At 41.4% G+C, this 25584-nt stretch overlaps 4 protein-coding genes across 7 annotated transcripts in view; 1 reads left to right on the top strand and 3 right to left on the bottom strand.

Annotated features, from left to right (window-relative positions):
* Positions 1 to 11497: 11497 nt before the first annotated feature.
* LOC108036518 (nuclear speckle splicing regulatory protein 1) lies at positions 11498 to 13369 on the bottom strand. The gene is made up of 2 exons (XM_017112727.3): positions 13287 to 13369; positions 11498 to 13224 (listed from the first exon to the last, which is right to left on the bottom strand). The coding sequence occupies exons 1-2, from the start codon at positions 13295 to 13297 to the stop codon at positions 12057 to 12059; spliced, it is 1179 nt and encodes a 392-aa protein (XP_016968216.1). The 5' UTR covers positions 13298 to 13369; the 3' UTR covers positions 11498 to 12056.
* Positions 13370 to 14065: 696 nt separating this feature from the next.
* On the top strand, positions 14066 to 16131 carry LOC108036464 (40S ribosomal protein S15Aa). Its single transcript, XM_017112636.3, has 3 exons — positions 14066 to 14139; positions 14204 to 14233; positions 15533 to 16131. The coding sequence occupies exon 3, from the start codon at positions 15535 to 15537 to the stop codon at positions 15925 to 15927; it is 393 nt and encodes a 130-aa protein (XP_016968125.1). The 5' UTR covers positions 14066 to 14139; positions 14204 to 14233; positions 15533 to 15534; the 3' UTR covers positions 15928 to 16131.
* Positions 16132 to 19898: 3767 nt separating this feature from the next.
* LOC108036345 (peroxiredoxin 1) lies at positions 19899 to 22438 on the bottom strand. The gene is made up of 2 exons (XM_017112416.3): positions 22271 to 22438; positions 19899 to 20751 (listed from the first exon to the last, which is right to left on the bottom strand). Exon 2 carries the CDS (start codon positions 20749 to 20751, stop codon positions 20167 to 20169), a length of 585 nt encoding a protein of 194 aa, XP_016967905.1. The 5' UTR covers positions 22271 to 22438; the 3' UTR covers positions 19899 to 20166.
* Positions 22439 to 24588: 2150 nt separating this feature from the next.
* The window catches only part of LOC108032391 (inositol-trisphosphate 3-kinase A), a 35699-nt gene continuing 34703 nt past the window's right edge, over positions 24589 to 25584 (bottom strand). For all 4 annotated transcript variants that reach the window (XM_044093533.1, XM_044093537.2, XM_017106247.3 and 1 more), the window contains exons 5-6: positions 25461 to 25571; positions 24589 to 25394 (exon numbers count right to left, since the gene is read on the bottom strand). In XM_044093533.1, the coding sequence (XP_043949468.1) occupies positions 25044 to 25394; positions 25461 to 25571 (462 nt within the window). In that variant the 3' untranslated portion in view covers positions 24589 to 25043. The remainder of the gene's footprint in view (positions 25395 to 25460; positions 25572 to 25584) is intronic.

Below are 25584 nucleotides of genomic sequence, written 5' to 3'. Positions count from 1 at the left end.
TTGGGGAGTGGCGGCTGCGTCCCACCGAAAACGTTTCCAAACCGTCCAGAACAAAACATTAAGACAAATCACTGGCTGTGAGTGGTTCGTTAGCGGCCAAACGCTTCACAATGACCTAAACCTGAGTCTTGTTGAAGACCAAATATCGTTCTTCTCAAGCAGGTACAACGACCGTCTAACTGCCCACCGTAATCGTCTAGCCCGGAGATTACAGGGGGCTATCCCAATTCGCAGGCTCAAAAGAAGACATTTTGGGCTGCTCCTAAGAGACTAATATGAATATATTATTTACTTGAAACTAGTCGTAATTTGATCTACTCCTATATACCAAGTTGAAAACTAATTATAATTTATAATTAAGAGATTATTTACTTAAGAAAACATTTAGGTTAAAGGCTTTAATTAGATCTGTTCCTGGATTATATTAAATAAAGATGTTAATTAAAATAAATAAAAAAAAAAAGAATTCCGGATTCAGGATCGGGGCTTCGGGTCTTAGGGGGTGGCCCGGGCCGGGCCCACAACGACCTTGCCACACGGGCAGCAGCCGAGGCTGGAGCTCCGGTTCTGTCGCTGTTTGTGCTTCAATTATGCCAAAAATGCGCACTGACACGTAAAAATAATGCATACTTCAAGGCGCGCCACCAAAACCGCATACTACAATATATATGTGGATGCAGTGGGACCTCCCTAAGTGCGACCCGTTCCCCTCGCACGAGCTCCGGAGTCTTTGGGGTAAGTGAATATCTTGTCTTGCTGTGAGATGTTTTCCCGCTAGCTTTTCCATTTATTGGGGTGTCTCTTTTCTAATTTGATTATTAAAATAACAATATGAAAGTTTACGAGGTTATCATACATTAAAACCTTGTCTTAAATGTTAATAAAACCTTTTATGTATTAAAAACATTTTTCTAATCCCTTTTCGGTGGAGAAACATATATCTTAAGATCTCTAAATAACATATCTTATGTCTAGGGTTTTCTGTTTGTTTGTAAGCCTAATTGAATAAAGGTACCAATTTAATTTGTTTATAAAGTCAACATGGTTTCTGGTTTTCATGCAGGCTTTTCAATATATTTGTAGTTCCTTAAAAACCTAATTTTTTTAAATTTTCAAATATACCTAAATATAAAAAATAAGATCCACAGATTAACATAGAAAATAACATAATTCTTCTCATTCAAATATATATATACATAGTATAACATTTCGTTGCCCACTTTTCGGCGGACAATTAATTGCTTTAAAATTCCCTGAGATTTTTGAGCAGATTGGGATTTATGTACTTCCTGCAAATCCAAATTTTTAAAGGGAAATAACATTTAAATTCTGTAGTTCTCTGCAAACAGATAAAAAACAATACACTTAGTAAAAACAACGCAATTCTTCTCATTGAAATGCACACTGGGATTGACAAAATTTCGTTGCCCACTTTCAGGCGGCCAATTAATTGCTTTGAAATTCCCAGAGATTTTCGAGCCCGTTAGCAAAACTTTGATTTGCAGATTATGAAAGTTCGAGTTATGGAAGTTGGACCGTAATGCATATAGGGTACATATATTTATGTGGCACACGGGCTGGGGAAAGAAAGAGGGACCGGGTTGACAATGCCCGAGGAGACGGACGGACACGGGAAGAATCGAGAGAAGGCAGCCAGATGGGAGGGCGGCCGGGGGAGGGGGCCAAAGAAGGGGGTCGCTGAAGTGAAATGAGGAAAACCAGCACCGGCAGCCATGGCAATGCATATAACATTTTAATTTCCTGCTTATTAGCTGGGCCACACCCACAAAAGGCGGCCCACGCAAACTAACCCAGCTCACAACCACACACAGCCCCGTGCCCGCACACACCCACACCCATAGGAAACCCACACAAGCACGCCGCTAAGCACACACCAGCACACACAGTGCCAGCGCACACACACGGCTAACGAGCCCGCACACACACATACGCAGGCACTCACCCATACCCGCACAAATAATACAATACAAACAACGACTTGGAGTGCACTCTGCGAAGAGATTAAAAATAGATTTGAAGAAAGCGCTTAAATGGAGCAAATATAAGCCGAGAAAGCGCAGTGGAAAACCTCGGAGGAGGAATGGCAACAGCAAAGAGACGAAAGCCGATAAGTGGCAGAACAAGAACCTTCAAAGATTTAAGGACAGTCCCTCAAACTGTATACTAAACCGGGCTTAAAGTGCAGCGACATCTTGCAAATGTTGTGCCTGGAAAGTGTTCACTGCGACACCAAGCGAGTTTTCTAATAGTTTTTGTAAAACCGTTTTGAATATACCCTTGAAAATTATTTTGGGATTTTTTGAACGCGATCTTTGGTTACAACAAGATTTTATAGCATTTTGGGATTGAAATATATCATAGCATACTTTTCAACACTGTTTTAAGTGTTTGAAGATATCAAGAGCTTAACTTTATGAACTTTGCATACTTCTGAGCACTGGTTAAGGTGTTTGACTTTTTTTTTTTTTATTTAATTAACATCTTTATTTAATATAATCCAGGAACAGATCTAATTAAAGCCTTTAACCTAAATGTTTTCTTAAGTAAATAATCTCTTAATTATAAATTATAATTAGTTTTCAACTTGGTATATAGGAGTAGATCAAATTACGACTAGTTTCAAGTAAATAATATATTCATATTAGTCTCTTAGGAGCAGCCCAAAATGTCTTCTTTTGAGCCTGCGAATTGGGATAGCCCCCTGTAATCTCCGGGCTAGACGATTAAGGTGGGCAGTTAGACGGTCGTTGTACCTGCTTGAGAAGAACGATATTTGGTCTTCAACAAGACTCAGGTTTAGGTCATTGTGTAGGTGTTTGACGACCTCAGGAGCTTGGCTGTGGGAAAGAAAATATAACATTGCATACTTCTTAGCACTTATAAAAGTTTTTTAGCCATGCAGATCTATACATTATTGGTTAAACTTAAATTCATAGTTAATAATTAATGGAAATTCCCGTATATAAGTGAACAAATACAAAAACCCTTTCACAGCTGAAATCCAGCTCTCAAATTTAATATTAAACCCAATTATGGGCCAAGAAAAGGGAGTGGCCGAGATAGGGCGGAAAAGCGGACAGGAAAAACATGGGCACTCGAAAATCGTTGAGAACAGACGGCACAAAACCGAAGAAGGAAAGAAATCCGATAAGTAGACGGGCAAGAAATGGCAAGATTACAAGATATTTGCCCATAAGCAGATATCGTTTGCAGTTTTCTTTAAATATTACAAGTGGGCGAGGAAAAAGTAATAATAAAAACCACCGCTTTGGGGAGCAAACACATGGCGAATCTATATACATATTTCCATCATTTTTTTCCAACTTAATTAAAGCGAAAAGGAGAACCTTTAGAGCGAATTTGAAAATATGCAAATAGATACTCTTATCTAAAATTTGCATTTCTCTCGTGTACATAATTTTGTACACCAAAGGGCATGAAGTTTACTCTAAAGTTCTCCTTTTTTTTCTTGCTCGGGGACTGTGTAGTTTTTTCGCAGCACAAAGTGAATGTGAAGGAAGGAGAATTCTTCAGTTTATTTGCCTTGTATCCATTAGTGGTACATATGTATATTTAGCCATTTCTGCCTTAACCAAAATCAAATAGTTTCCTCTCGCAAAAATGTTGTATAAATAAAAACAATGTGGGGTAAAAACATGGTTTTTAATTGGCTGTACAACATTGACCTGGCGTACGTGACGTATGAGTGATATTTATGTGTATTCGTGAATGACTTGCACAAATAGCTGAGAGAAATGGCCGAGAACAAGAGACGGTTAAATGCCGACCAGGAAGAGGAAGGGGATAAAAGGTGGGAAATGGAAGGGGTTCGGGAAGGGGTTCAGGAAGGGGTTCAGGAAGGGGTTCAGAAGGGAGCTGGAGATGGAAAAGGAAAAGGAGCCCACGAGCAGGACGAGAAAATCCACTAGCGAATCTACCCGGTGACCCAGGCGACTAACGGGACATGCGAAGATGCAGTGGCAAAGATACAAGTACAGGCTGACAGGGCTCCTCATGCACACAGATACTCAGCTGCAGGATACACTCACTCACACACACGCGCGCAGGGGCTCACAGACACACACTCACACAGCCAAAGCACATAAATGCAGGCATTAGTACACTGCAGAAAAACTCTTTCGATTTTATTGTAAAATAATATACATTGGTATTTATATAATATTAAATAAAATATGGATATGTTAAAAGATTTTAAAGTTAATTTACCTAAAAGTATATTATGATTATCCCAAAGGTTTATTAAAAAATAATTTTTTTTGTCATTGGAGATTCAAACTGAGGACATGCTTTTATTTAGGGCGCTTTTATTTGAACTCGTATATTTTTACCATTATTTTTTAACATTCTCTCAAGTAGCATACTTTTTAAGGCAATCAAAAACTATTTCAAAAGACTAACCGCTTATAATTGTACCTATTATACCTGAATTTTCTGAGGCATGAGGAATGACTTCCTTTTTATTGTGTTCCCAGAAGCATTCCTAGGAAGAAATCAGAACATGAGATGGTTTATTATGGTTGTTATAGGTTGAGGGAATTTAAATAGAAGGCCTTATCCGATGTAATGGTAAATACTTTTCAATCTAATTAACCCCGTTTTAATTGCCAATTTCATCAGGGCGACAATGGCCTTGCCTTTTCTCCCGGTGTGTGCGAGTGTGTGATGCGTTTTGTTTGTCATGAGCGCGGTTGGCATCCAGCCTACGAGACCCCACATCCGCTTCCCGCTCCCGGGCGCTCTTATCCTGGGAGGAGGACCTCCCACATCCACAGCCACATCCCCGCATCCCCGCAAGCCCACATCCTCGCTCCCGCCCAAATGTCCCTCTGCATCGCTCGTTTTCCTGTCATACCCCACACATTTTTCATTACACACTCTGTCCCTTGCAGCAAACGAAATTTTTGGATGCGCCTCGCGCGTCTTGCCACGGCGGCTTGTACTTTGCCACACTCGCAGCCACGCCGGGCCACTCGCACTCACACCGGGCCCCGGCCGCCACACACACAGCATGCCCGTGCCGGCGCTGGAGCACACACATGTGGCCAAACAATATAAATCACCAGCACTCACACACTCGTGCGCGACAGTGGTGGAGTTCTGAGGGGCGATGGAGCCGACCAGGAAGTAGGATGAAATATCGATTTAATATAAGCCGGCGAAATGTATATACATATTTGGAGAATTATACCAAAACGTGACTGAAACATATACAAAACGAGAGAGACGAGACGGCGATGGTCAAAAACAGCCAAGCGCCCCGTTACGTAATCTGCCGCAATGAATATTTTTCCCCCCGGGGGCGCCATATATATCTATCTGTACTCCATATAAAGGCTCTCCACATTTATATACAATTTTATGCGAGTTTTTGCCCCGTTTTATAGGCAATACGTTTAGTTTTTATTTTTAATCCGCAGCAATAAACTTTAGTTTTCATTCGAGAGTTGCGAAACAAAAAGCGGCAATGTACAGGTGCCATTTGTATGCGCTCTTTATGAAGCCTCCTCTTTTTGTTTGATACGAAAATCAACTGACATGTATACGGGTACGGGAAACAAGGACTCGGTTTTTAATTCAAGGAACAGCGATTTTGTATTTTAAAGCCTATTCCAGCCGGGCTTTTATTTTGAGGAACAGCGATTTGAAATTTGAAAACCTGTTCGCATCTCGGAAACACCATGTTTCTCGTGTTTCCTCGACGTGTTTACATTTAATTAATGCGTACACATGGCTTAAAAGCTGATTATCCTTAATTAGTGTCGTCTTTGGGCCACACATTTTACCTGAGAGCATTTGGCGTAGGCCAGATTTCACCTGGCACACGTGGCGTATGAGTGATTTCGGTCCGGTGTCACCGGTCTTTTTCGTTTCTATGGTGAAAAAATTGGTCACGTGCTAAGATTAATTGCGACTCCCATTTAATAACGCCATAACAAAGGCAGAGATTTCAAGTCGTAAATCTCCCGAAATCTAACCTTTTTTCGTCGAGTGATTTGGATTTTTTGGAGAACGAGAGCTATAACTATAGAATCGCTCAAAAGGTCAAATTTCTATTCTAATTACGAGCTTTTAAAAATAGAAACAACCGTTTAAGGAACTAAATAATATTTTTAATGATAGTTTGTTTATTGCACACTACAAGCTTAAAATATTTACATTTTAGTTGTTATTACTTAAAACCCTATTAAAGCATTGGAAGTATTTTGGTAAATCAATCTTTTCTCCTGCAAAGTGCTCCCTTTATTTGCCATCCTACAAGTTAAAGTTCAACTTATTTTTATTTTCACAAACAAGTGATGATGTTACAATATTTTTTAATATCATAATATTTGATACTAGAATGATAATAATAAAAACCCTGCTAGAACATTACAAACTTTTAAGTCAGTCTTTTCTTTTGAAAAAGTATTTTATTTATTTAACAAGTTCAACTTATTATTTAATTATTAAATAATAATGTGTAAGTCCTTAAAGTAACAACATTTGTTTGACAATTAAATTAATAAATATAATACACAGAGAAAATGATGACGTTCTCAGATTGAGTTTTTGTATTCTCCATTTGAGGATGTACTGAACTCCAGTACGAAATTTGTGTAAAAAACTCATATTGAGAAAAATTGCTCTCAATTTAAGAAAAACAACTTAAGTTGACAAAAAATGTGCTCTTTTTTAATATGAGAATAAATATGTTTTAGTTCGCTTAATAAATTATTAAAATAAATTATTTCTTAAAACAAGTATATACTCATTTTGAGAAAATATGTTCTCAATTCCAATACACATTCTTTGGGGAATTTTTACTGTGAGTGATTATTTTGCACAAAGTTCTCAATTGGAGTGCAAGTTACTTGAATATTTTCTCTGTGTACTATTGCCAGCAAATAAATAAAGTACTCATATTAAATTTAATCTAAAACATGTTTTGCCATTGTAACTACTGGGTACTACCGCCTCGAGGCTGCTGCACTCCTAACCTTTTATGGATTCCTTTCCGGCATCCCCCTCGACCACGCCCCTGGACAAATGCATCGTGGCGAAGACTAACTGCCAGGTCACCAGGGTGTGGTGACCGCACTCACTCCGGCTCTCCTGCCTCCCGCCGGGCTCCCCTCCGTCCGGGTCGGAGGCATTGAAAATGTTGATAATTGAATTCACACGTGAACGATCACAATCTTGAAGCCTCTACCCGGGCCTATTGGCCGGCTCCTGTGCGCCAGGACCTCTTCCTCCGCAGGACTCGCTTCGGAACTGGGACGGGTGGCTGGTTGGCTGGTTGGCTGCTTGGATGCCGGATTAATGGGTGGCCGGACCGCGTGGCCCGGCTGCAGGAGGCCGGCCAGATTGAATCGCTGGCTTTTTGGCAAGGAAGGCAAAGCGAAATGGGAAATGGGAAAGGCGAAATGGCAGAGCCAAGCCCAAGCCCAAGCCCAAGCCCAAGCCCGAAACCGAGACCGAGACCAAAAGCCAAGTAATTATGATCGTAAATTGATTAGGCAACGAGCGGCATACACAAACGGGGTGCCAGAGGGGGCACACACAAAGGGGTTAATGGAATTAGTGTTACATAATCCCTGTTGTTCCACGGCCTGCACTGCCGATGATGATGCCGATTTTGCCGCCGGCTTAACCCACCACAGCGGCACCGGCAGCCCTTCTCCGAATCACCTAAAAACTTTGTGGATGGCTTAACTTTTTATATGCACTGCGCTCGCAGTGCTCTGGCACTTTCCGCATAAAAAAGATAACAACTTTTATTGATCTCAAGAGTCCTGGCGAAAATGCAGGGACACAGATTCGGCTCGAGCTGGAGATGGTGATGGAGACCACTAAAACTTCGGCGCAAACAAATTCAGAAACTTCAATTTGTTTATGGCCAGAGGTAACGAAACAAGTATTTTCGCCACTTGAGCCAGATTTTTCCTCTTTGGCAATGGTTTTATATTTATAAACGAAAATAAGGGGATGGAGTATTGTTTTGAGTATTATGTAGTGCAACCTAAATTAATTTTCTAGGGAAACTACTGCTGGTACAGCCTTCCATAAACTTAAAAAATTTGTCAGCTATTGAGCGGAAAAAAATATTCTATTTTTAATTATTTTCGCTGCTTTGAACTAAGAAGGCTAATTTAAATAATATCAATAATAATAAACTTTGCTTCATTTTAGTGTTTTTGGTATTATTTTTTATTTAAATAAACCTAAATATAAAAAAAATTATTATTTAGTTATTCTCGCTGTTTTGAACTAAGAAGGTTAATTTATAAAATATAAAATGATACATTTAATTTTATAACTTATTTTTATTGTTCGAAAAATAAGTTATCCTTCATTTTTGCCCATCTGTATACATATATATGTATTTTTATTTATCAGACTTTTCTTCATTTTAGTGTTTTAATTATTATTTGTAATTTTTTTATATGTAAATATATTTATAATAATTTTAATAAATATTATAATTATTCATTCTTAAAGAAAATTTTATTTAGTGTTCAAAGAAACATTATTAATATAAAATGTAATTACAATCAAAAAAAAAGCCACATAAGTCAAACAAAATTATAAGAAAAATGTACATAAATAATAATAAATATAAATAAATAAATATTTATATATCAGACAATAAACTTGGCTTAATTTTAAAGTTGTTATTATTTATGTATAAGTACTTATAATAATGTTTACACATTTTTGAGTTATTGATTCTTAGAAAGATTGTGTTCTGTATACAAAGACACATTATTTATAATTTTAAATAAAAATATAAATAAAAATAAAATAAAATAAAATTAATTTTATTAATGTTTGTATTTATACATTTATTATATTATATATTATATTATATTGATTCTTAAAATTATTATTTTTATTTCAGGCAGAAAAAAAACTCAATAAATACACGAACATATTACTCATCCGCCTGGTGGGCCCCAAGACGATTGTCTTTAAAATGTAGCCAGGGCCGCCCATGCCCTCCACCTATCAAGGGAACTTGGAATTTATTCAGCAGAGCCGCCAATGGCAACCTTCGCCGCCTGGCCCACAAAGCCAACCTTTTAGCGAACGGCGGCCCGGGGAAGCCCTCGAGACCTCAAAAGGGTTAAGGCATCGCACTTGCAAATGCAGTGCCTCGCACTCGACTCGAGAGCACTCAATTAGAAGCGTTAAGCTAACGACCGCTCCGATTCGATTCGCATCCGCTGAATTGCAATCCGCTGGGTTCGATCGGAGGGCGGCACATCGCACATGAACCCGAGGGGGACGGCGCACCCGCCCTCTCTCTTTCTTCCCCGATCTGCGACAATAACGAACGTCGAACAACGAATATCGAATAACGAATGCCATTCCAGCTCGTATCGAATTAATTTGCCTAAAATGTGGCACAAATCTCAATTGCAGCAGTGCACATCAATAAACAAAAACGCCAGAAAGGAGCAAGAACGACGGCAAAGGAGCAAAGGAGCAAAGGACATGTGAGATTGATGACACAATCGAACAGGTAAGAGCGGGACGGGCGAATACACCCGGGCGAGGGTGCGAGCGAGAGGTCCCAGGCGGGGAGGGGAGCGGCGAGGGGCGAGGGTCGCTGACTGCCAAATGGAAAATGGATTTCAGTATTAATTTCGCTGACGACGAGGAGCAGGAGGACCAGGAGCAGGAGCACGAGCACGAGCAGGAGCAGGACAAGGACGAGGCGAAGGCACGTTGGCAACATCAAAAGCGAGGCATATCCGTCTTGACATTCCGTCCGGGCTGCAGATGCAGATGCAGATGTAGGATGTAGGATGCTGGCGGTTTCCGGGGGTGCCACAGCGCAGGGCTCCCATCCACTGGTATCCACGGGACTGGGGCTGGGGCTGGGGATGGGGCTGGGATGACGGAATGTAGAGATGAAGAGCCGGAGCAAAACTGCGGTTTGCCATCTCTGCAATGCGCCGGACCCCGTTGCCGGAATCTAACTTCAATGATGGGAAAAGTACAAGGTATGGGCGAAAAAATATACGTGGGCTGGCCGGGAGTGATGGTGCGGGCGCCGCGTTTGGTTAACCCCCAAATGGCTGCTAGGTACACGGACGGAAGAGTAGGTACTTCTGCGTATCTCTCAGATAAGTGAGTAGTATTTGTCATCTATCAGATAAATATGTACCATTAATGTTGATAAACATTATCATCAGTTCTAGTATTATACTAAAAATACATAAAAGATCTTTCACAGCAGTGAAAAAAACTTAGGTACTTTATGGTGTCCCTAAAAAACTTCCTCTATAAGTAATTTAATTGCTAATACTAAACAATTATGACCTAAACTCTGTTGGGGCTCAGTATCTTAAGCTGTCTTACTGTAATTTGTTCTACTTTTTTCTATTCTTTTTAAAATTTATAATAATTATTATCATCCTAAAGAATTCGCGTTTTTTAAAGGAATAAAGATTTAATATTAGACGGATAAGGTTTTAACAAGTATTAGTCAAATATATCCCAAGCTCTTTTACTAACTTTGTTTTTTAAGAAATAAGTAATAAGAAAAACCTAAAGAATTCGCGTTTTTTGATGATAAATAGATTTAACACTCGAACTTTTTGAATAGAAAATATTAAACAATCATGACTTAAACCCGATTGGGTCACAGTATCCTAGGCTGTATACCTTTTTTCTTATTAATAATTATTTTAAGCCAAAAAAGACCTAAAGAATTCGCGTTTTTTTAACGAAACGAATATGTAATATTTGATTTTGACCAAATATCTTACTAACAATGTTCTTTTGAGAAATGTTTAATATCAATGACAAAAAAGACCTCAAGAATTCGTTTTTTGATGAAAAAGAGATTTAAACACTCGAGCTCTTTAAATGATTGCAATTCCATGGCTGTTTTAAGAAGCTTTATAGGCTTCCCCTACTACCTAACCCGAAACCAGTGCGAAAACATTGGTTAAAAGTACCTAGCAGCCGCCCAGACACCGTCCATCACTGATCCTAACCATGTCAGCCGTGCTCCCCGCGCCTTCCGCCCTCCTTGGCCGGGACTCTCGGGCTCCTCCGCGCCGCTGCCCTCCTGGTCCATTGGTTTTCGCTTTTATGGCGCGGGCACACCTATTTTCCAAAAGAATTTCCCAGCATTTGCGGCAAAATGAAGCAACAACAATGTTGCAAAAACAAAAAGGATGGCGAAAAAATAAACTAACGCCAAGTTGGCTCTTTGTTATTTGGGCGTTTGGCAAGTTTCTCGGTGCCTTTCCGTTTTTATACCCTTGCAGAGGGTATTAGAACTTGGATTAGGAGTTTCCGGCTCAGTGAACGAGATATTTGTGAACCTAAAAAGTCATTTCTGCATAAGCTGTCTGCCTCAGCGCGGATTTGTCCGGGAATATAAAATCAATAGGGATGAATTCTTGCACGGCATCGTACTCTGCAGCGCCGGAACTTTTCGATTTGGCTAGGCACGTCGAAATCAATGAGTCCGTCCCCAGGGGGCATCATTTAATAGACAGCCTTGCCATCACAAAACCACCTTTTTACATTTAAGTACTTTATGAGAGATGAGGTTCCTCTGGATTCCTTTTAATTAGCCGCCTTGCTATTGACCTACAAGGGTATTCCTGGCTTCGCTTCGGTGCGCCGGCACTAGTTCTTTTTTTGGCTCTCCTACTTGTCGTCGTGTCGTCGTCATACAAAATAAATGGAATATCTTCGCGTTCTGCTCCTTCAGGCACTTCCTCATCCTCCAGTGCTTTTCCCCTACTTTTCCTGCGGTTCCATCCGTCATGCCGTGTACTTCTTACCCACTTTTTTTCTGCTGTTTTAGATGAAAAGTGGCGGCGGCGGGTGCTGGGTTCTCTGTGTTGCAACTTATGCAAAATATTTGCACCGAAAAGGGCTCGCTAAGAGAGCGCTGGCATACACATAAATAATTTATGAGCACGGGACAAATTGAAATTAGCATAATATGGAGACAATACAGAAATCAGTGGTTTGTTTTTCCATCTACTCGAACTTTAATTGGATGCATTTTAGCCCTGGCGAGCCCGCTTGCGTTCCTGGTAGCGGGCCAGGGCGGCGTCGAAGACCTCGCCCACGGTCCTCTTGCGCCAGATGAGGGTGCGGTCTACGGGCGGCTTGGTGACTGTCGGCACGGGCAGATCCTTCCCATCCAGCTCGGCATCGGAGCTCGCTTTCTTAGGCGGAGATTGCTCCGGTGCCGCAGGTTCTTTGGCTTGCGTGTGCTCTGCATTCTCCTGGGGCTTGTCCTTCTTTTTGGCCTGGGGCTGCTTATCCTTAACCTTATCCTTGTCTTTCTCTTTCTCCTTTTCCTTCTCCTTCTCCTCTTCCTCATCGCTGGAATCGTCTATGCTGAAGTCGGAATCGGCATCGATATTGTTGGCCAAGTGAGCCTGGGCTGGCTTGCCTTCCGCCTGATTCGTGGCAGGCGCGGGCTCTGGATCCTGGCCAGACTTGGCCTTGGTCTGCTCCTCCTCCTCGGAAGAGCGACGGCGTCGGTAGCTCCGGTGCTTGGCCGCCTCCGCCTTGATGGGCTTGTACGAGACCTCGTCCGTCGAGGGCGCCGTCTTCGGCTGCACCTCATCTGGCTGGCCGGGGCCGCCCATCTTCTGCTCGTAGAGATGGCGATAGAAGCCGCCCAGATCCTTCTGCTTGGTCACATCGCCAATGGCCTCGAGGTACTCGTCGCGCTGCTCCTGCTCCTGCATCTGGCGTATGGACTCGAGCTTCTTGCGGTAGGCGGCCGTCACATAGGTGTCCTTGTCCTTGTACATCTCGCCCTCGGCCTCGCGATCCTTCTGCACCTGCCGCTCGATGCGCAGCTCCTTCTCCAGCTTCCGGCGCTCGGCGTGCTCCATCAGCCGGCCGATATACTTGGGCTTCCGCGGCTCCTGGCTCTTCGTCTGCTTGGCCTCCTCGCGCTTGCTGTCCATGTCGTCGTACAGCTCGTCGTACTGGAAGATGGTGGGGTCCTCGGCCAGCGCCTTCTCCTGCTGCCGCCGGGCCACGCGGCGCTCCATCAGGCTGGGTCCACTGGCCACCCCACTGGTTTTGGGCTTCAGTTGCGGGGCATTGCGGTCGTCGTCGCTCTCAGAGGCGCTGCTCTCGTCGAAAATGGCGGGCTTGACGGCTGGCTTGGGCGGTGCCTTCTTCTGCTGCCCGGGAATGATCAGGCCATATCTGGGTGGGGAGAAGAGGGTTACAAAGCCTCCTAAATCGCTTGTTATTAACAAATTACTCACTGTTTGGACATATTTGTTTGTTTATAAATTGTTAGTGCGACCGTTTCGTGGAGCAGGGCAAATGCTGCTTTTTGGCTGCAACACTGCCGTTCGGAGCAACCCTGCAGGAACAGTTGCTAAAATATCGATGGGGAGCAATTCGATAGTTTAACTAGTAAAGTTTTGAACCATGAATAATAAAATGAGCTACATTTTATTTTAAATAGTTTTATACTTTTAATTAAACAAACAACGAGGACAATTTAACAATTTAATGGATTCAAGTTTGTGTTTAGTAAATTACAAAGCTAGTCTTTAAATTCTCTGCCAGTCAATGTTTGCAACCAGAGAAAATGCAGGATACTGCTGGGACAGAACTTACCCCATGAAAGGAACTTGAAATATTACTATTGTTATTATATTAATATTATTAATTAAATGTTAATAATTAAGTAAAAATAAGCTACTGTTTAATGCCAGCACCCTACTCATAAGTTAACTAATAGCTCCTAACAATTAACTATTAATAAGTAAATAGTTAAATCATAAGTTCGCTGCTAATTAGCCGAGGAAAAGCAGGAAAATGTAACAATTTTATCGATTCAAATTTTCGTTTAGTAAAATACTGAGCTAGTCTATATATATTTATATTCATACATGTTAATAGTTTTGTAAAAATAAGCTAACGCTCTATTCATTAAATTTTAATAAGTAAGTTAAATGTTTTCCTAAGTTCGCTGCTACTTAGCCGAGTCACGAACCGGGAACTATCGCCAGGCGCGCCGATATTTGCCGCCTTCGCGCGCCCGGCCACACCACACTCCGTCTTTTTCCTTCCGTTTCCCTTTCTTTTCCCTTTTCAACGTTTGCGTGAGTGCGTGTTCTGCGCGATTCTGTTCGGCGAAACTGACTAAAAGCCCTTTTTCCTCTACTTGCAGCGTAAATCAGTGTTTGCAAACCAATCCCAGGTAACTGCCCCCTCCCCTGGACCTGTTTCCAGCGCCCAAATGCGGCCCGATAATGCTGGCGGCGAGCGCCGGCTGAAACATGTGCAAATAGCCAGCTCTTCTTTTTTATTACAAATTTTTTTACTGTGGGCCAGCGAGCCGAAACTGAGATTGGCCACTTGGCGCCCTAAAGCTCAAACAATGCATTCTATGCCTCGCTACGTATTGGATATGCTGCATATGCATTATAAGCTCCTTTTTTTGGTTATATATTTTTTTCTGTGCGAAGAAGTTGAAGTGAAAATTCGGCCGAAAAGTGTGTTGCACAGTGTTGTTGTTGTGCCTGTGTGTGTGTGTGAGTGGCTTGGAAGTGCGACAAACAGCCGGAAATTCGGCGAAACCAAGTAAACAACTAAAAACCGGCTAAATTTAATTGATTTTGAAGCACTTGGGTCGAAGAACTAACCAAGAACGTTGTTGTTTACAGCCACTTGCACGCACACAACCAAAGAAACACAGACAGTAGCTTTTTTACACTGGTATTTTGCACGTGTTTCCCTTTTTTTTTAACCCGTTATTCGCTGCGTCTAAAAGAAGTGTTAAAAAGGATCCCTATTCGAGATGATCGAAAACTCATTATAAAAAGCCGAATTCGTCTGTCCGTGCCTACAAACTTGAAGATATCGGGGGTCTGTACGACCCAGAATTATTAGTAAACCATAATCCTGACTTATCACGCCATTTTTGTGGCTTTAAAAGTAAAGAATAATGTTTTCATGGGAAATACCTCACCAGATAACCTAGAAAGAAATAGGGCAGTTCCAAACCTTTACTGTTTCGTATTTATTTTGAAAAAAACATGGCTTCACATGATATGATGTAAACCATTTTAAAGAAACTTATCATTTTTACTTTAATTCATCAGGTTCCTTAAGTTACCTTTCAAGCTTGGTTTTTAGAGACTTCTTATAGAACACTTTACAGAAACTTACCATTTTTACTCTGTTTTACCAACCTACAGGTCTTAGATCTCTAAGGTTTCCTTTTATACTTTGTTTAGAGAATTCTCAGGTCCGTTCTTATAAAACATCTTAAAGGAATTAAGAAGGCTTTATTTTAACAGTCTACTTCTGTTAGCCTTTGAGCTTGGTCTTTAGAGACTTCTTAGGCCCTTCTTTATAGAACAATTAATAAGATAGTTTGGAGGGTGAGTGACGGGTTCTGCATAGTCGTGGCGCTCGACTATAGCCTTGTTTTGCATTTGTTTGTCTATTCTGAATGCCCTGCAATCGACTAATCGCACTCCCCAACCCTTTGCAGCCATGGTGCGTATGAACGTATTGGCCGATGCCCTGAAGTGCATTAACAACGCGGAGAAGCGTGGCAAGCGCCAGGTGCTGCTGCGTCCCTGCTCCAAGGTGATCATCAAGTTCCTGACCGTGATGATGAAGCACGGCTACATCGGCGAGTTCGAGATCGTCGACGATCACCGCTCCGGCAAGATCGTGGTCAACCTGACCGGCCGCCTCAACAAGTGCGGCGTCATCTCGCCCCGCTTCGATGTGCCCATCAACGACATCGAGAAGTGGACCAACAATCTGCTGCCCTCCCGTCAGTTTGGCTACGTCGTGCTCACCACCTCGGGCGGCATCATGGACCACGAGGAGGCCAGGAGAAAACATCTGGGAGGCAAGATCCTCGGCTTCTTCTTCTAGAGCCACCAAATGTTTGATATCGACGAGATCTGTGTGTGCTGAGGAGTTGATATGTAGCTTGACGTTTTATTTCACCGACAAACCATGCAACCAACTACGTTTTACCACAAACCAAGGGCGAGAGCACTGATACATTCGTTTAGACAACCAGCGAAAATGAGTGTTCACAAAGAAACGCGAAATAAAATGATTGATACATAATAATTTTAATAACCATTTTGTTTACGATCCACGAAATATGTAAGCCGTACAGTGATGAAACCATAGCGACAGTAAAACGATCTGTTAACATAAACCGACTGTGTGTATAATATAGCCTATAACCTAGAGCGGAGATCCCGAGAGCTGAGCTTCATGGCCCTGATGCTTCCCAAGTCGAGGGCTCTGAGCCAGCCACTGGTGGACCACGCCATGCGGTTGCTTCGCGGCAGTTCAGTCTTCAGCCGCAGATACGTGCCCCCCATAATGAGTAAGGAAAGCCAGGAACTCGAGTAACTTTATATTGCTACTCTATAAATGGTACTCGGGCTTATCACTCATTAGCTGTGTACCATTTACAACTTAATAGTTATAGACTATTAAGTTAGAGTTAGGAAAGCATAGCTGCACTGCAGCTATTCAATTAATATTTAAGGATTTCAGCCTTACTTATAACCTATTCACGACTCAGGTGAAAAAATTCATCAATTCAATATCGACATTGCTATCGTTAGCTTAAACTTTTTGTAGTTGGCAAATTTTTAGTTTTAAACAACAAAAAACAATTTTCATTGAGTATAGTACACTATGAATCTCGATTGTGAAAACATACAGATAAGTCTTGACTTGGAAAAGGATCTTAAAAATGTTTTTATAGTTTATTTATTTTAGATGTTAGTAAAGTTTGCAAAGCTAATACTAACATAGAAGGTGTAGTGTAGCTACGAGACCTTAGACTTTTTATAATTTGATTTTAATCGTTTGTGCAGCCTAAGTACTGTAAAGTCCATTTAAAGAATATTTCTTTAGAAGCAGGTGGCTCACGTTTTCTTTATAACATTTGGTTTTATGGATAGTTGCCGAATCAATAATTTAGATATTAATTTAAAGATTTTCGTTGTCATATAAAGAATGGTTTTAATATTTTTGATATAATCTCTATTGCAAGCTGGTGTTTCTTACGAGTTTTTCTAATATATTTTTAAATGTATATTTTAGGATATATGGATTTCTGACATTCATTGGTATCAACATTTTCAAAATTGGCGCGTAGTAAATTTCGTGAGTGGCAACCCTCCAATTAAGTGCTGGAAAATACGTTAAAGCAGTGTGCTTGAACAACACCTACCCAACACTAGCATACTTTGCGGCATAGACAAGAAAAGACCTGACTGCTAAATTTGAATTGATTGCTTTTGGAAAATTCAATTATCCGATCAGTATCATGCTCCAAATGGGAATCCTGTCAAGAGTCCTGGGTCAATTGGTATGTCATTAAGCGCAATTATCTTTCACATTGATTACCGATCGATATCTGCGTTGCGTGCAGCTCAGAATAAGTATAATTGATGAGCCCTTATGGGTGTTATCTTCGCCTGGAAGGGGCCCACCTTCAGCCAGTCAATTGTTTCGGCCAACACACCCCTAAAACACCCCGCTTCCTTATCGCAGAGGTAATTGAAAGGTCGAGCTTAGCCCAACATGGCGGAGTTTGCCATTTCGGGCATGTCATTCCGCACGACCCATTCCCGCTGATATCACTAACACCACAGAAAAAGCCCCCCGATTACCAGTTATCAGTCTATAAAATAATCAAATTACGCCACAGACAGCCCTGCATCATAGTGCTAAGTGTTGTTGTCGGAAAAATAGTGCCCCTTTTTCAATAGTTTTCAGCAAATAATGTAAATTAACTTATTAGCGTAGGTTTTACCCTTTTTATAGCCCAGCATCAAGGTTTCTAGGTGATATATCATTTAAAGTAATGAGGTATATTTTTTTAACAAATCGTTGTACTTTGCTAATTTAAAATGGAATCAAATGTGATTTCACAACACTAGATAGTATATTGATTATCAAGAAATGTGTTTAAAACCGTTTTTAAATAGTCAATAATGTGTGGTTATTTAAAATTATAAACGCTAGTTAGTTTCTATAGGGTTGGCAATTATTTTCCTAATTATTTTTTACCAATTTTGTACACTCCACTATTGTTTTCCCCCGAGCTGTATGTGTATGTACTTGAGTTCCGGCATATTGAATATATCAGAGTTATTTCCCAGCCATTTCCCCTTCGCAATTGCTGCAGCATTCGGGCGAAATTTCATTACAGCAAGTGCGTTTTTTCCGCCACCCCATAGCTATCGACCCGGACTCCCGGCCATTGAAAGTCACCGACAATGACATTTGCAACGCCCGCCCTCAATAGGCCCCCGTTGGCACAGCAGTCGGGCTCAGACCGAGATGATTGTACGTTTCTGGGGCTCTTTGCGCCGCTTTGGGTGCAATGATTCAGCAGAGGCAATCTCTTTTCGCAGCTGTCGTGCGGCTGATGAATATGAATAGAGAACAGAGCGTTTTCTGTACAACTGGGCAAACAAGCTCAGGTAGAAACGCTTGCGAATCAGGTAACAGCTTTTAGGGAACCCCGAAGTGGGGCTACTCTTTGCAGATTCTCTGAACATATTTTAAAAATATATGTTTGTATAGTCATATGTGTCCATTTGAGGTACCCTTTCTTTAGGTTCTCTTAGAGAATAGTACAAAAACTCGCAAGGAACATATTCCTTTTCTTCCTTATAAACTATATTATATTAAAAATATATTGTTTATATCTATCTATTTCGAAAACCTTAAGTAAAACGTGTTTTTAGGTGATATAGTATATGTAGATTTCAAAATAAGAATACGAAAATTATTTGTATCCCAAATTGCCCATACGCAGTGGTGTCCCATTGAACAAAAAAATCCCCTAGCTGATTGTAACCTTTAGCATCCTAAATCTTTCTAAAACCACCACATACTATACCAAACTACAGGAAACTGAGATCTACGAACAGGAAGGCCCATTGTGGGGGCTATTATCTTGAGTATTCGTGGGCTACAGGCGCAATTAGCAGACTGATAATGATAATGACGGACCCTCAAGTCGGCTATACCCCGATCTGACAGAAAAATAAATATAAAATGGCAAAAACTAGCGACGTAACGTGCGCAGCGATCAGATCGCACCACTTGGCGCTGGGAAAGGGTTCTTTTTCTGTTTCCAGTAGGTTCCAAAGCTTGTCGACAGACATAGATACACACACCGGTGGATGTGAGTGACTCGGCGAAACTAGTTTTGGTGGTCGAGACCCGATCCGCCGAAGACACGTCGTGCGATGCGCCGCCAACTACACGTAATAGTCGGGCCCCAGAAACTGGAAGCCGGGAGACGGGCCAGATGTACATATACGTAGAGTCAAGAGCCGCTTAGTATGCAAGGCATCCACGTCGCCCAGACGACTCTCGCTTGCACTTAACATTGAAAAGGTGGCGAAACGGGAACCGTGCACTCGGTTACTGTGTCACCAACAGCTGAGGCTGCACTCGGAGAAAAGTGCACGCACATCTGTAGTACATAATAAACATTTTACACAGGTTTCATCTCTTTCGGACCATTCAGACTATACAGTATGGTACTTGATCTGTTAGATCTTGTAGGCCTTATCATTATAACCATTATAGGCTAGTGAATCATCATAACTCAACCATATTTCGTGGGAGAGGAGTCCGATTTCTCGCCATGCAGCTGCCATGACGTGGAGGCCGCAGCGGGACATTCTTGGCCTTCTGATTCAGCTTATTTCCCATTTCGCAACTGCCAGCCGCAGACAGTGATAACTTCTATTTCTTTCCATTTTCTTGTGGAAATGTTTACCGGGGCGATAAGCCGCGAGGTTTGAGGCGAAAGTCCGCCCGCCGCCCCCTGATAAAGACCCACGTGCGCCGACTTCTCTTCCGTACAATCGTTTATTGTGGTGAATTACAAAAAAAAAGCACACAAATAACACTTTTCGCTTGGGTTCCTCGCCTGCAGGTGTTTGGGTTTCCTCGGGAAAGGTGCCTCACAGTTTCCGCCTCTCTCTACGCTCTAGGGTTAATATGTAGGATATATAGTATGTGGGTGTGTGTGTGTGTGGCGGACGAGGGCGGTGGCGATTCGATTGCGCTCCCACTCGCCAGGAGCAGCGTGCCCCGTCCGGCAGACAGACAGCCTCTTTAGGAGGTGGTCTCGAAGTACTCCTTGGACTTGGTGGGGTCGGCCACCATGGTCTTCTTGCCGGGCTTCCAGTTGGCCGGGCAGACCTCGCCGTACTTGTCGGTGTACTGGAAGGCCTGGACGAGGCGCAGGGTCTCCTCGACGCTGCGGCCCACGGGCAGATCGTTGACGGTGATCTGGCGCAAGTTCTGCTTGTCGTCGATGATGAAGAGGCCGCGGAAGGGGATGCCGGTCTCCTCGTCGAGGACGCCGTAGGCGCGGGCCACCTTCATCGACTTGTCGGCCAGCAGGGGGATGTCCATGCTGCCCAGGCCGCCCTGCTTGCGGGGCGTGTTGATCCAGGCCAGATGGGTGAACTGGCTGTCGGTGGAGCAGCCGATCACCTCGCAGTTGATCTTGCGGAACTCGGCGGCGCTCTCCGAGAAGGCGATGATCTCGGTGGGGCACACGAAGGTGAAGTCCAGCGGGTAGAAGAACAGCACCAGGTACTTGCCCTTGTAGTCGCTCAGCTTGATGTCCTTGAACACGCCGTTGACGACGGCGGTGCCGGAGAACTCGGGGGCGGTCTTCTGGAGCTGGGGCATCTGCGGATCAGAACGGGAGTTGCAGATCAGTCATCTCTGCTCAAGATGGCGACATTCTCGAAACAAAATGGACGGCACGGTGCTTTCGCTAGCCAACTAGTCAGAGTTCCACTATCTAAGGCTTGAACTAAAAATCCCACCTATCATCATTTAAAATCGCCCCTTCCTCCAGTTAGTGATTGTTAGTTGGTAATAGTTCCTTCTTTGAGAGAATTTTATTTCATTTTTTTTGATTGCAATGGAAATTTGCTTAAGTTTCAATTTATGAATCTCATTTTGCATTTTTATGAATCTCAAGAAGATATTTTAGTTATTTTCCAACATAATAAACCTCTCTAGTTTAATGGCGATACTATAGAAGACTATGAAAAAATACTATTTAAAATTTTAAATAAAAAAATATAATAAAATTAAAAAATATGAATAGCAAAGCAATATGAAGCTCAGTTAATAATGATTAACTTTTCTCACTCTTTTTAAATGGTGATATTATATGACCCCAAATAAATTTGATTCTGAGCAGATAAATAATAGATCACTTTTAATTAATAGTAATTTAAATATTATCTTATTTTTTTAATTCGAGATATTATGAAATACCATATAAAAAATCAAATTGAAAGTGTGATTTTTTTTAATAGTTAAATTTCTTTTTTGATATTCTACACTTTTTAATGGCGATATTATAAAACACCATCAAAAAATAAAAAGGAAAGAGTAATTTTTTATAAAAATAGTTATCTATATTTTTTAATATTCTTTGATTTTTTACTGGCGATAAACACCATGCAAAAATCAAATGGAAAGAGCGATTTTTTTTTAAATAGTTTAACCAATTTTTTAATATTCTTCACTTTTTTTTTATAAAAAAAAAAGAGTTAAAAAACGAAAAAAAAAGAAGTTTCCAAAATGGAGTTTTGTGAAAATATATAACCTCTTTTTAAGCACTAGTTTAGTTATTAAAAAAACAATATTATTACAATTTTAGGCCGAGCTAGTGCCCACTTAAGGTCGCTGTAAACCCAAGTTCTAATGGGGCAATTACTGGGGCTCAGGGTAATTGCCCTTCCAGATAGTTCGCCACAGCCGGGGAGATCGAAGAGGAGAAAAGCCGAACTCTACAAAATGGCCGACGCCAGAGAAACGGAAGAAACCCGGAATAATAAATCAGCCGAATTTCGGCCCAACTTATTGGACTTTCGGCACGTTCGCCCTCCGGTTTGCCGCATGTAATGGATGCGGATTCGCGGCGAATTAATTGCAAATCACAAATATTTCAGAATTGTTCCCACATGCCCGCCTGCCCCCGTGTGAGCGTGCGACGGACGTGCCAATGAAAACGGGGAGACTGTGCCCCCGGTGCGGTGCGAAAACTTGCGAAATAATCTCAAATCGAATCTGCCCAGGGACATCCACTGAACGAAAATTCTAGGTTCCAGTGGGTTCCCATCCTACAGATCGCTCCGACAACCTCTCCCTGCCTTTGCCCAGCATCAGCGCCCTGTCCATCGCCACTCACTTTAGCTTCAACTTTAGCTGGTTGCTGGTGAATCCGGTGATTGCTCGACTTCCGCGTGGGTTCCTCTCGCAGCTGCTTTGCACAATTTCGCACAACACAACCTTTCGGCACGAGTTCGATTTCGATTTTGCTCGGTAAGTTTTTTGCTCGCCTTTGGCTCGCTTTTTGCAGTGTGGGAAAGCGGTTGAAACGTATGCAAGCGTAAGCAACGTAGTCGGACGTAAGCAACGTGGTCGAACGTAAGCAAACGTGGTCGAACGTAAGTGTCAGCGAAAAAGCGGGATGCAAGATTTACCGAGCAGCCGTCGGGGAAGGGGGGTGGGGGAATGCCGACGCCTGGTGATGGCAGCGATGTCGAAAATATCGTAAGCATATCAAGGTACCGATACATCGATTGGTTTTTTCACTCTGCATTTCGCTGCGGTGTTCGAGTTCAAACTTCGCTTGTGCTCGCTCGATTTCGCTTCGGTTTTGCGGTAGGAGTGTGTAAAATGTATCAGTATATCGATACCACAATTATACATATATTTCAAATTGATGGGACATCAAAAACATCACCTTATCAAAATATACGACGGATTGGGGACGGTTGGTTTGGAAACCAACCCATCCATCGCGATCTCCTTTTTCAGGAAAATTATCGAAAAGTTATCAGGGCTGCATACCTATACTAAACATCGAGCATTGAATAATTATCGAATTTTATTTGACTTATTTTGGACATTTTCCAATATGTCTTAAACGTAAATTATGATCTTCATGCAAGATTGCAAAAATAATACTTGTTTGAAGCGAACAAAAATAGAAGATAACTTCGGCAAACCAAAGATTGTATACCCTAAAGAAATAATCAACGTTAGTAACACCATGTGAAATTTTTTAGGGATTGTTGCTGGCTTCAATGATATTACAAAAATATATATTTCATTCTTTTTTTCAGACCATTTTTTTGACATTCAAAACCTAGAGTTTTTTACCTTTCGATTTTTCGAAAAAAATGTATGATGCACTTAGTTTTATGGCTGCTATAACGTCAGATCGACGCATTCAAAACATATAATTATTTTAAATTCAAAATTTTTCGAAAAAAAGGATGATGCACCCCCTTAAAAATATCTGAATCCCATTTTCCGCCATAAAAATGCAGTTTTTTGGCTGCTAAAAAGAAACTAAACGTCTGATCGAGGAATGTCATACCTCGCTGAGCTCGTTGTTTAATTTCCAATCAATCAGCATTCAAAATCTAAAGTTTTTTTAAATTTCAGATTTTTCGAAAAAATTTATGATGCACCCCCTTAAAAATATCTGAATCCCATTTTCGCCATAAAAATGCAGTTTTTTGGCTGCTAAAAAGAAACTAAACGACAGATCGAGGAATGTCATACCTCGCTGAGCTCGTTGTTTAATTTCCAATCTATCGGCATTCAAAATCTAAAGTTTTTTTTAAATTTCAGATTTTTTGAAAAAATTTATGATGCACCCCCTTAAAAATATCTGAATCCCATTTTCGCCATAAAAATTCAGTTTTTTGGCTGCTGAAAAGAAACTAAACGTCAGATCGAGGAATGTCATACCTCGCTGAGCTCGTTGTTTAATTTCCAATCAATCAGCATTCAAAATCTAAAGTTTTTTTAAATTTCAGATTTTTCGAAAAAATTTATGATGCACCCTTAAAAATGTCTGAATCCCATTTTCCGCCATAAAAATGCAGTTTTTTGGCTGCTAAAAAGAAACTAAACGTCAGATCGAGGAATGTCATACCTCGCTGAGCTCGTTGTTTAATTTCCAATCAATCAGCATTCAAAATCTAAAGTTTTTTTAAATTTCAGATTTTTCGAAAAAATTTATGATGCACCCCCTTAAAAATATCTGAATCCCATTTTCCATGTTTCCATGTTATACCTTGCTGAGCTCGTTGTTTAATTTCCAATCTATCGGCATTCCAAACCTAGTCTTTTTCAACCTTTCAGATTTTTCGAAAAAATTTATGATGCACCCTTAAAAATATCTGAATCCCATTTTTTAATTAAACAACGAGCTCAGCGAGGTATGACATTCCTCGATCTGACGTTTAGTTTCTTTATCTCAAGACAAAAGAAAGAACCAAATATATATAACTAGAATAGACCTATTTAAAGGTTCTTGATTGACAACAAAAAAGCTGGGTAACCGATGGTAATATACCTCATATCATGTAGTTAAGGTCACAATTGTGTTGCAGAAGCTGTATAGTGGAAAGATTTCTATAAAACCAGGTCATAGTTTGTAGGACAGCTATATGTTTAAATATGTTTACATATAGCAATAAAAGTCGTACATTTTCTGGTTTAACTGAATTTAATAGTGCACAATTAGTAGTATTTAGTAGGTAGTCGCATAACCATTATATTATAATCCTAAACTTAGCTCTTGCTGCTGTTGGGTGTTCTCAGTTACTTTTCGTATCGCTACGCTATTCGGGTCTCTCGGGGTCGCCAAACGTGCATTTCTCGGATAAATAAATTACACTACAGTAGCAGCACATATACGGCTATATATTTCCTATATACGTAGGCGTACATCATATGGTAAAGTTATGTATGTGTATATGCTTATTGTGGTCTCAGTCTTTGATTTTAAACTTAAGGGGTTACATGAAAGCAAATTGTTGTAAAAAAAAACAAAAAAAATAGGTAACTTATGCTAGGAATTGGGGATTAATCGATTCGGGTAGTGGAAATGTCATTGCCCTGGGGCCCAGCCCCAAGCCCCCGTACAAAAAAAAGAACTCCTTTCAGGGCTTGCATTCTCTTGGCTCTTCTTTCTCATAGTCCCCGCCAGAAACTGGCGGTGGAATGGATGACTCCGCGCTCATGGATGCCTGCAGCTCCACAAAGATGTCGATGAGATTGTTGATCCCGATGAGATAGCCATCCTCGTGGTTGCCCACCTTCCAGGCTGAGTAGTGGTCGATCCGCAGCTGCGGCGGCAGCTCCACCGTCTTGGCGAAGTCGATCAGCCAGATGCTGGCGTGGGTCTGGTCGTGGACGAAGAGCAGCGAGCTGCCGATGACCTCGTGGGTCTGGAAGAACTCCGACACCGCCAGGGTGGCCCTTATCGCTCGCAAGCGCTGTATGTATCGGGGCTGTTGGAAAAAAAAACAGTGGACTTATAATGTTCTTTAGTTTTTAAACTATTTTTTCATACTCACCAGAATGTGGGGATGACCGCTGGAGAACTCGACAAAGGCCAACTTGATTTGTTCGCGAGACTTCGTCGTCTTGAAATCTTTGGAACTGGTGCCATCGCTCTTCTTGATGCCCTGAAAATGGTGT

This window comes from Drosophila biarmipes, chromosome X, assembly GCF_025231255.1.
Source record: "Drosophila biarmipes strain raj3 chromosome X, RU_DBia_V1.1, whole genome shotgun sequence".
NCBI lineage: Eukaryota > Metazoa > Arthropoda > Insecta > Diptera > Drosophilidae > Drosophila > Drosophila biarmipes.
The sequence above is the reverse complement of the archived record's forward strand: the minus strand, read 5'-3'. Positions and strand labels throughout refer to the sequence as shown.

Excerpts from the sequence above, each read along its gene's own strand:
- LOC108036464 (XM_017112636.3), top strand. The coding sequence starts at position 15,535 with ATGGTGCGTATGAACGTATTGGCCGATGCCCTGAAGTGCATTAACAAC.
- LOC108036345 (XM_017112416.3), bottom strand. The coding sequence starts at position 20,751 with ATGCCCCAGCTCCAGAAGACCGCCCCCGAGTTCTCCGGCACCGCCGTC.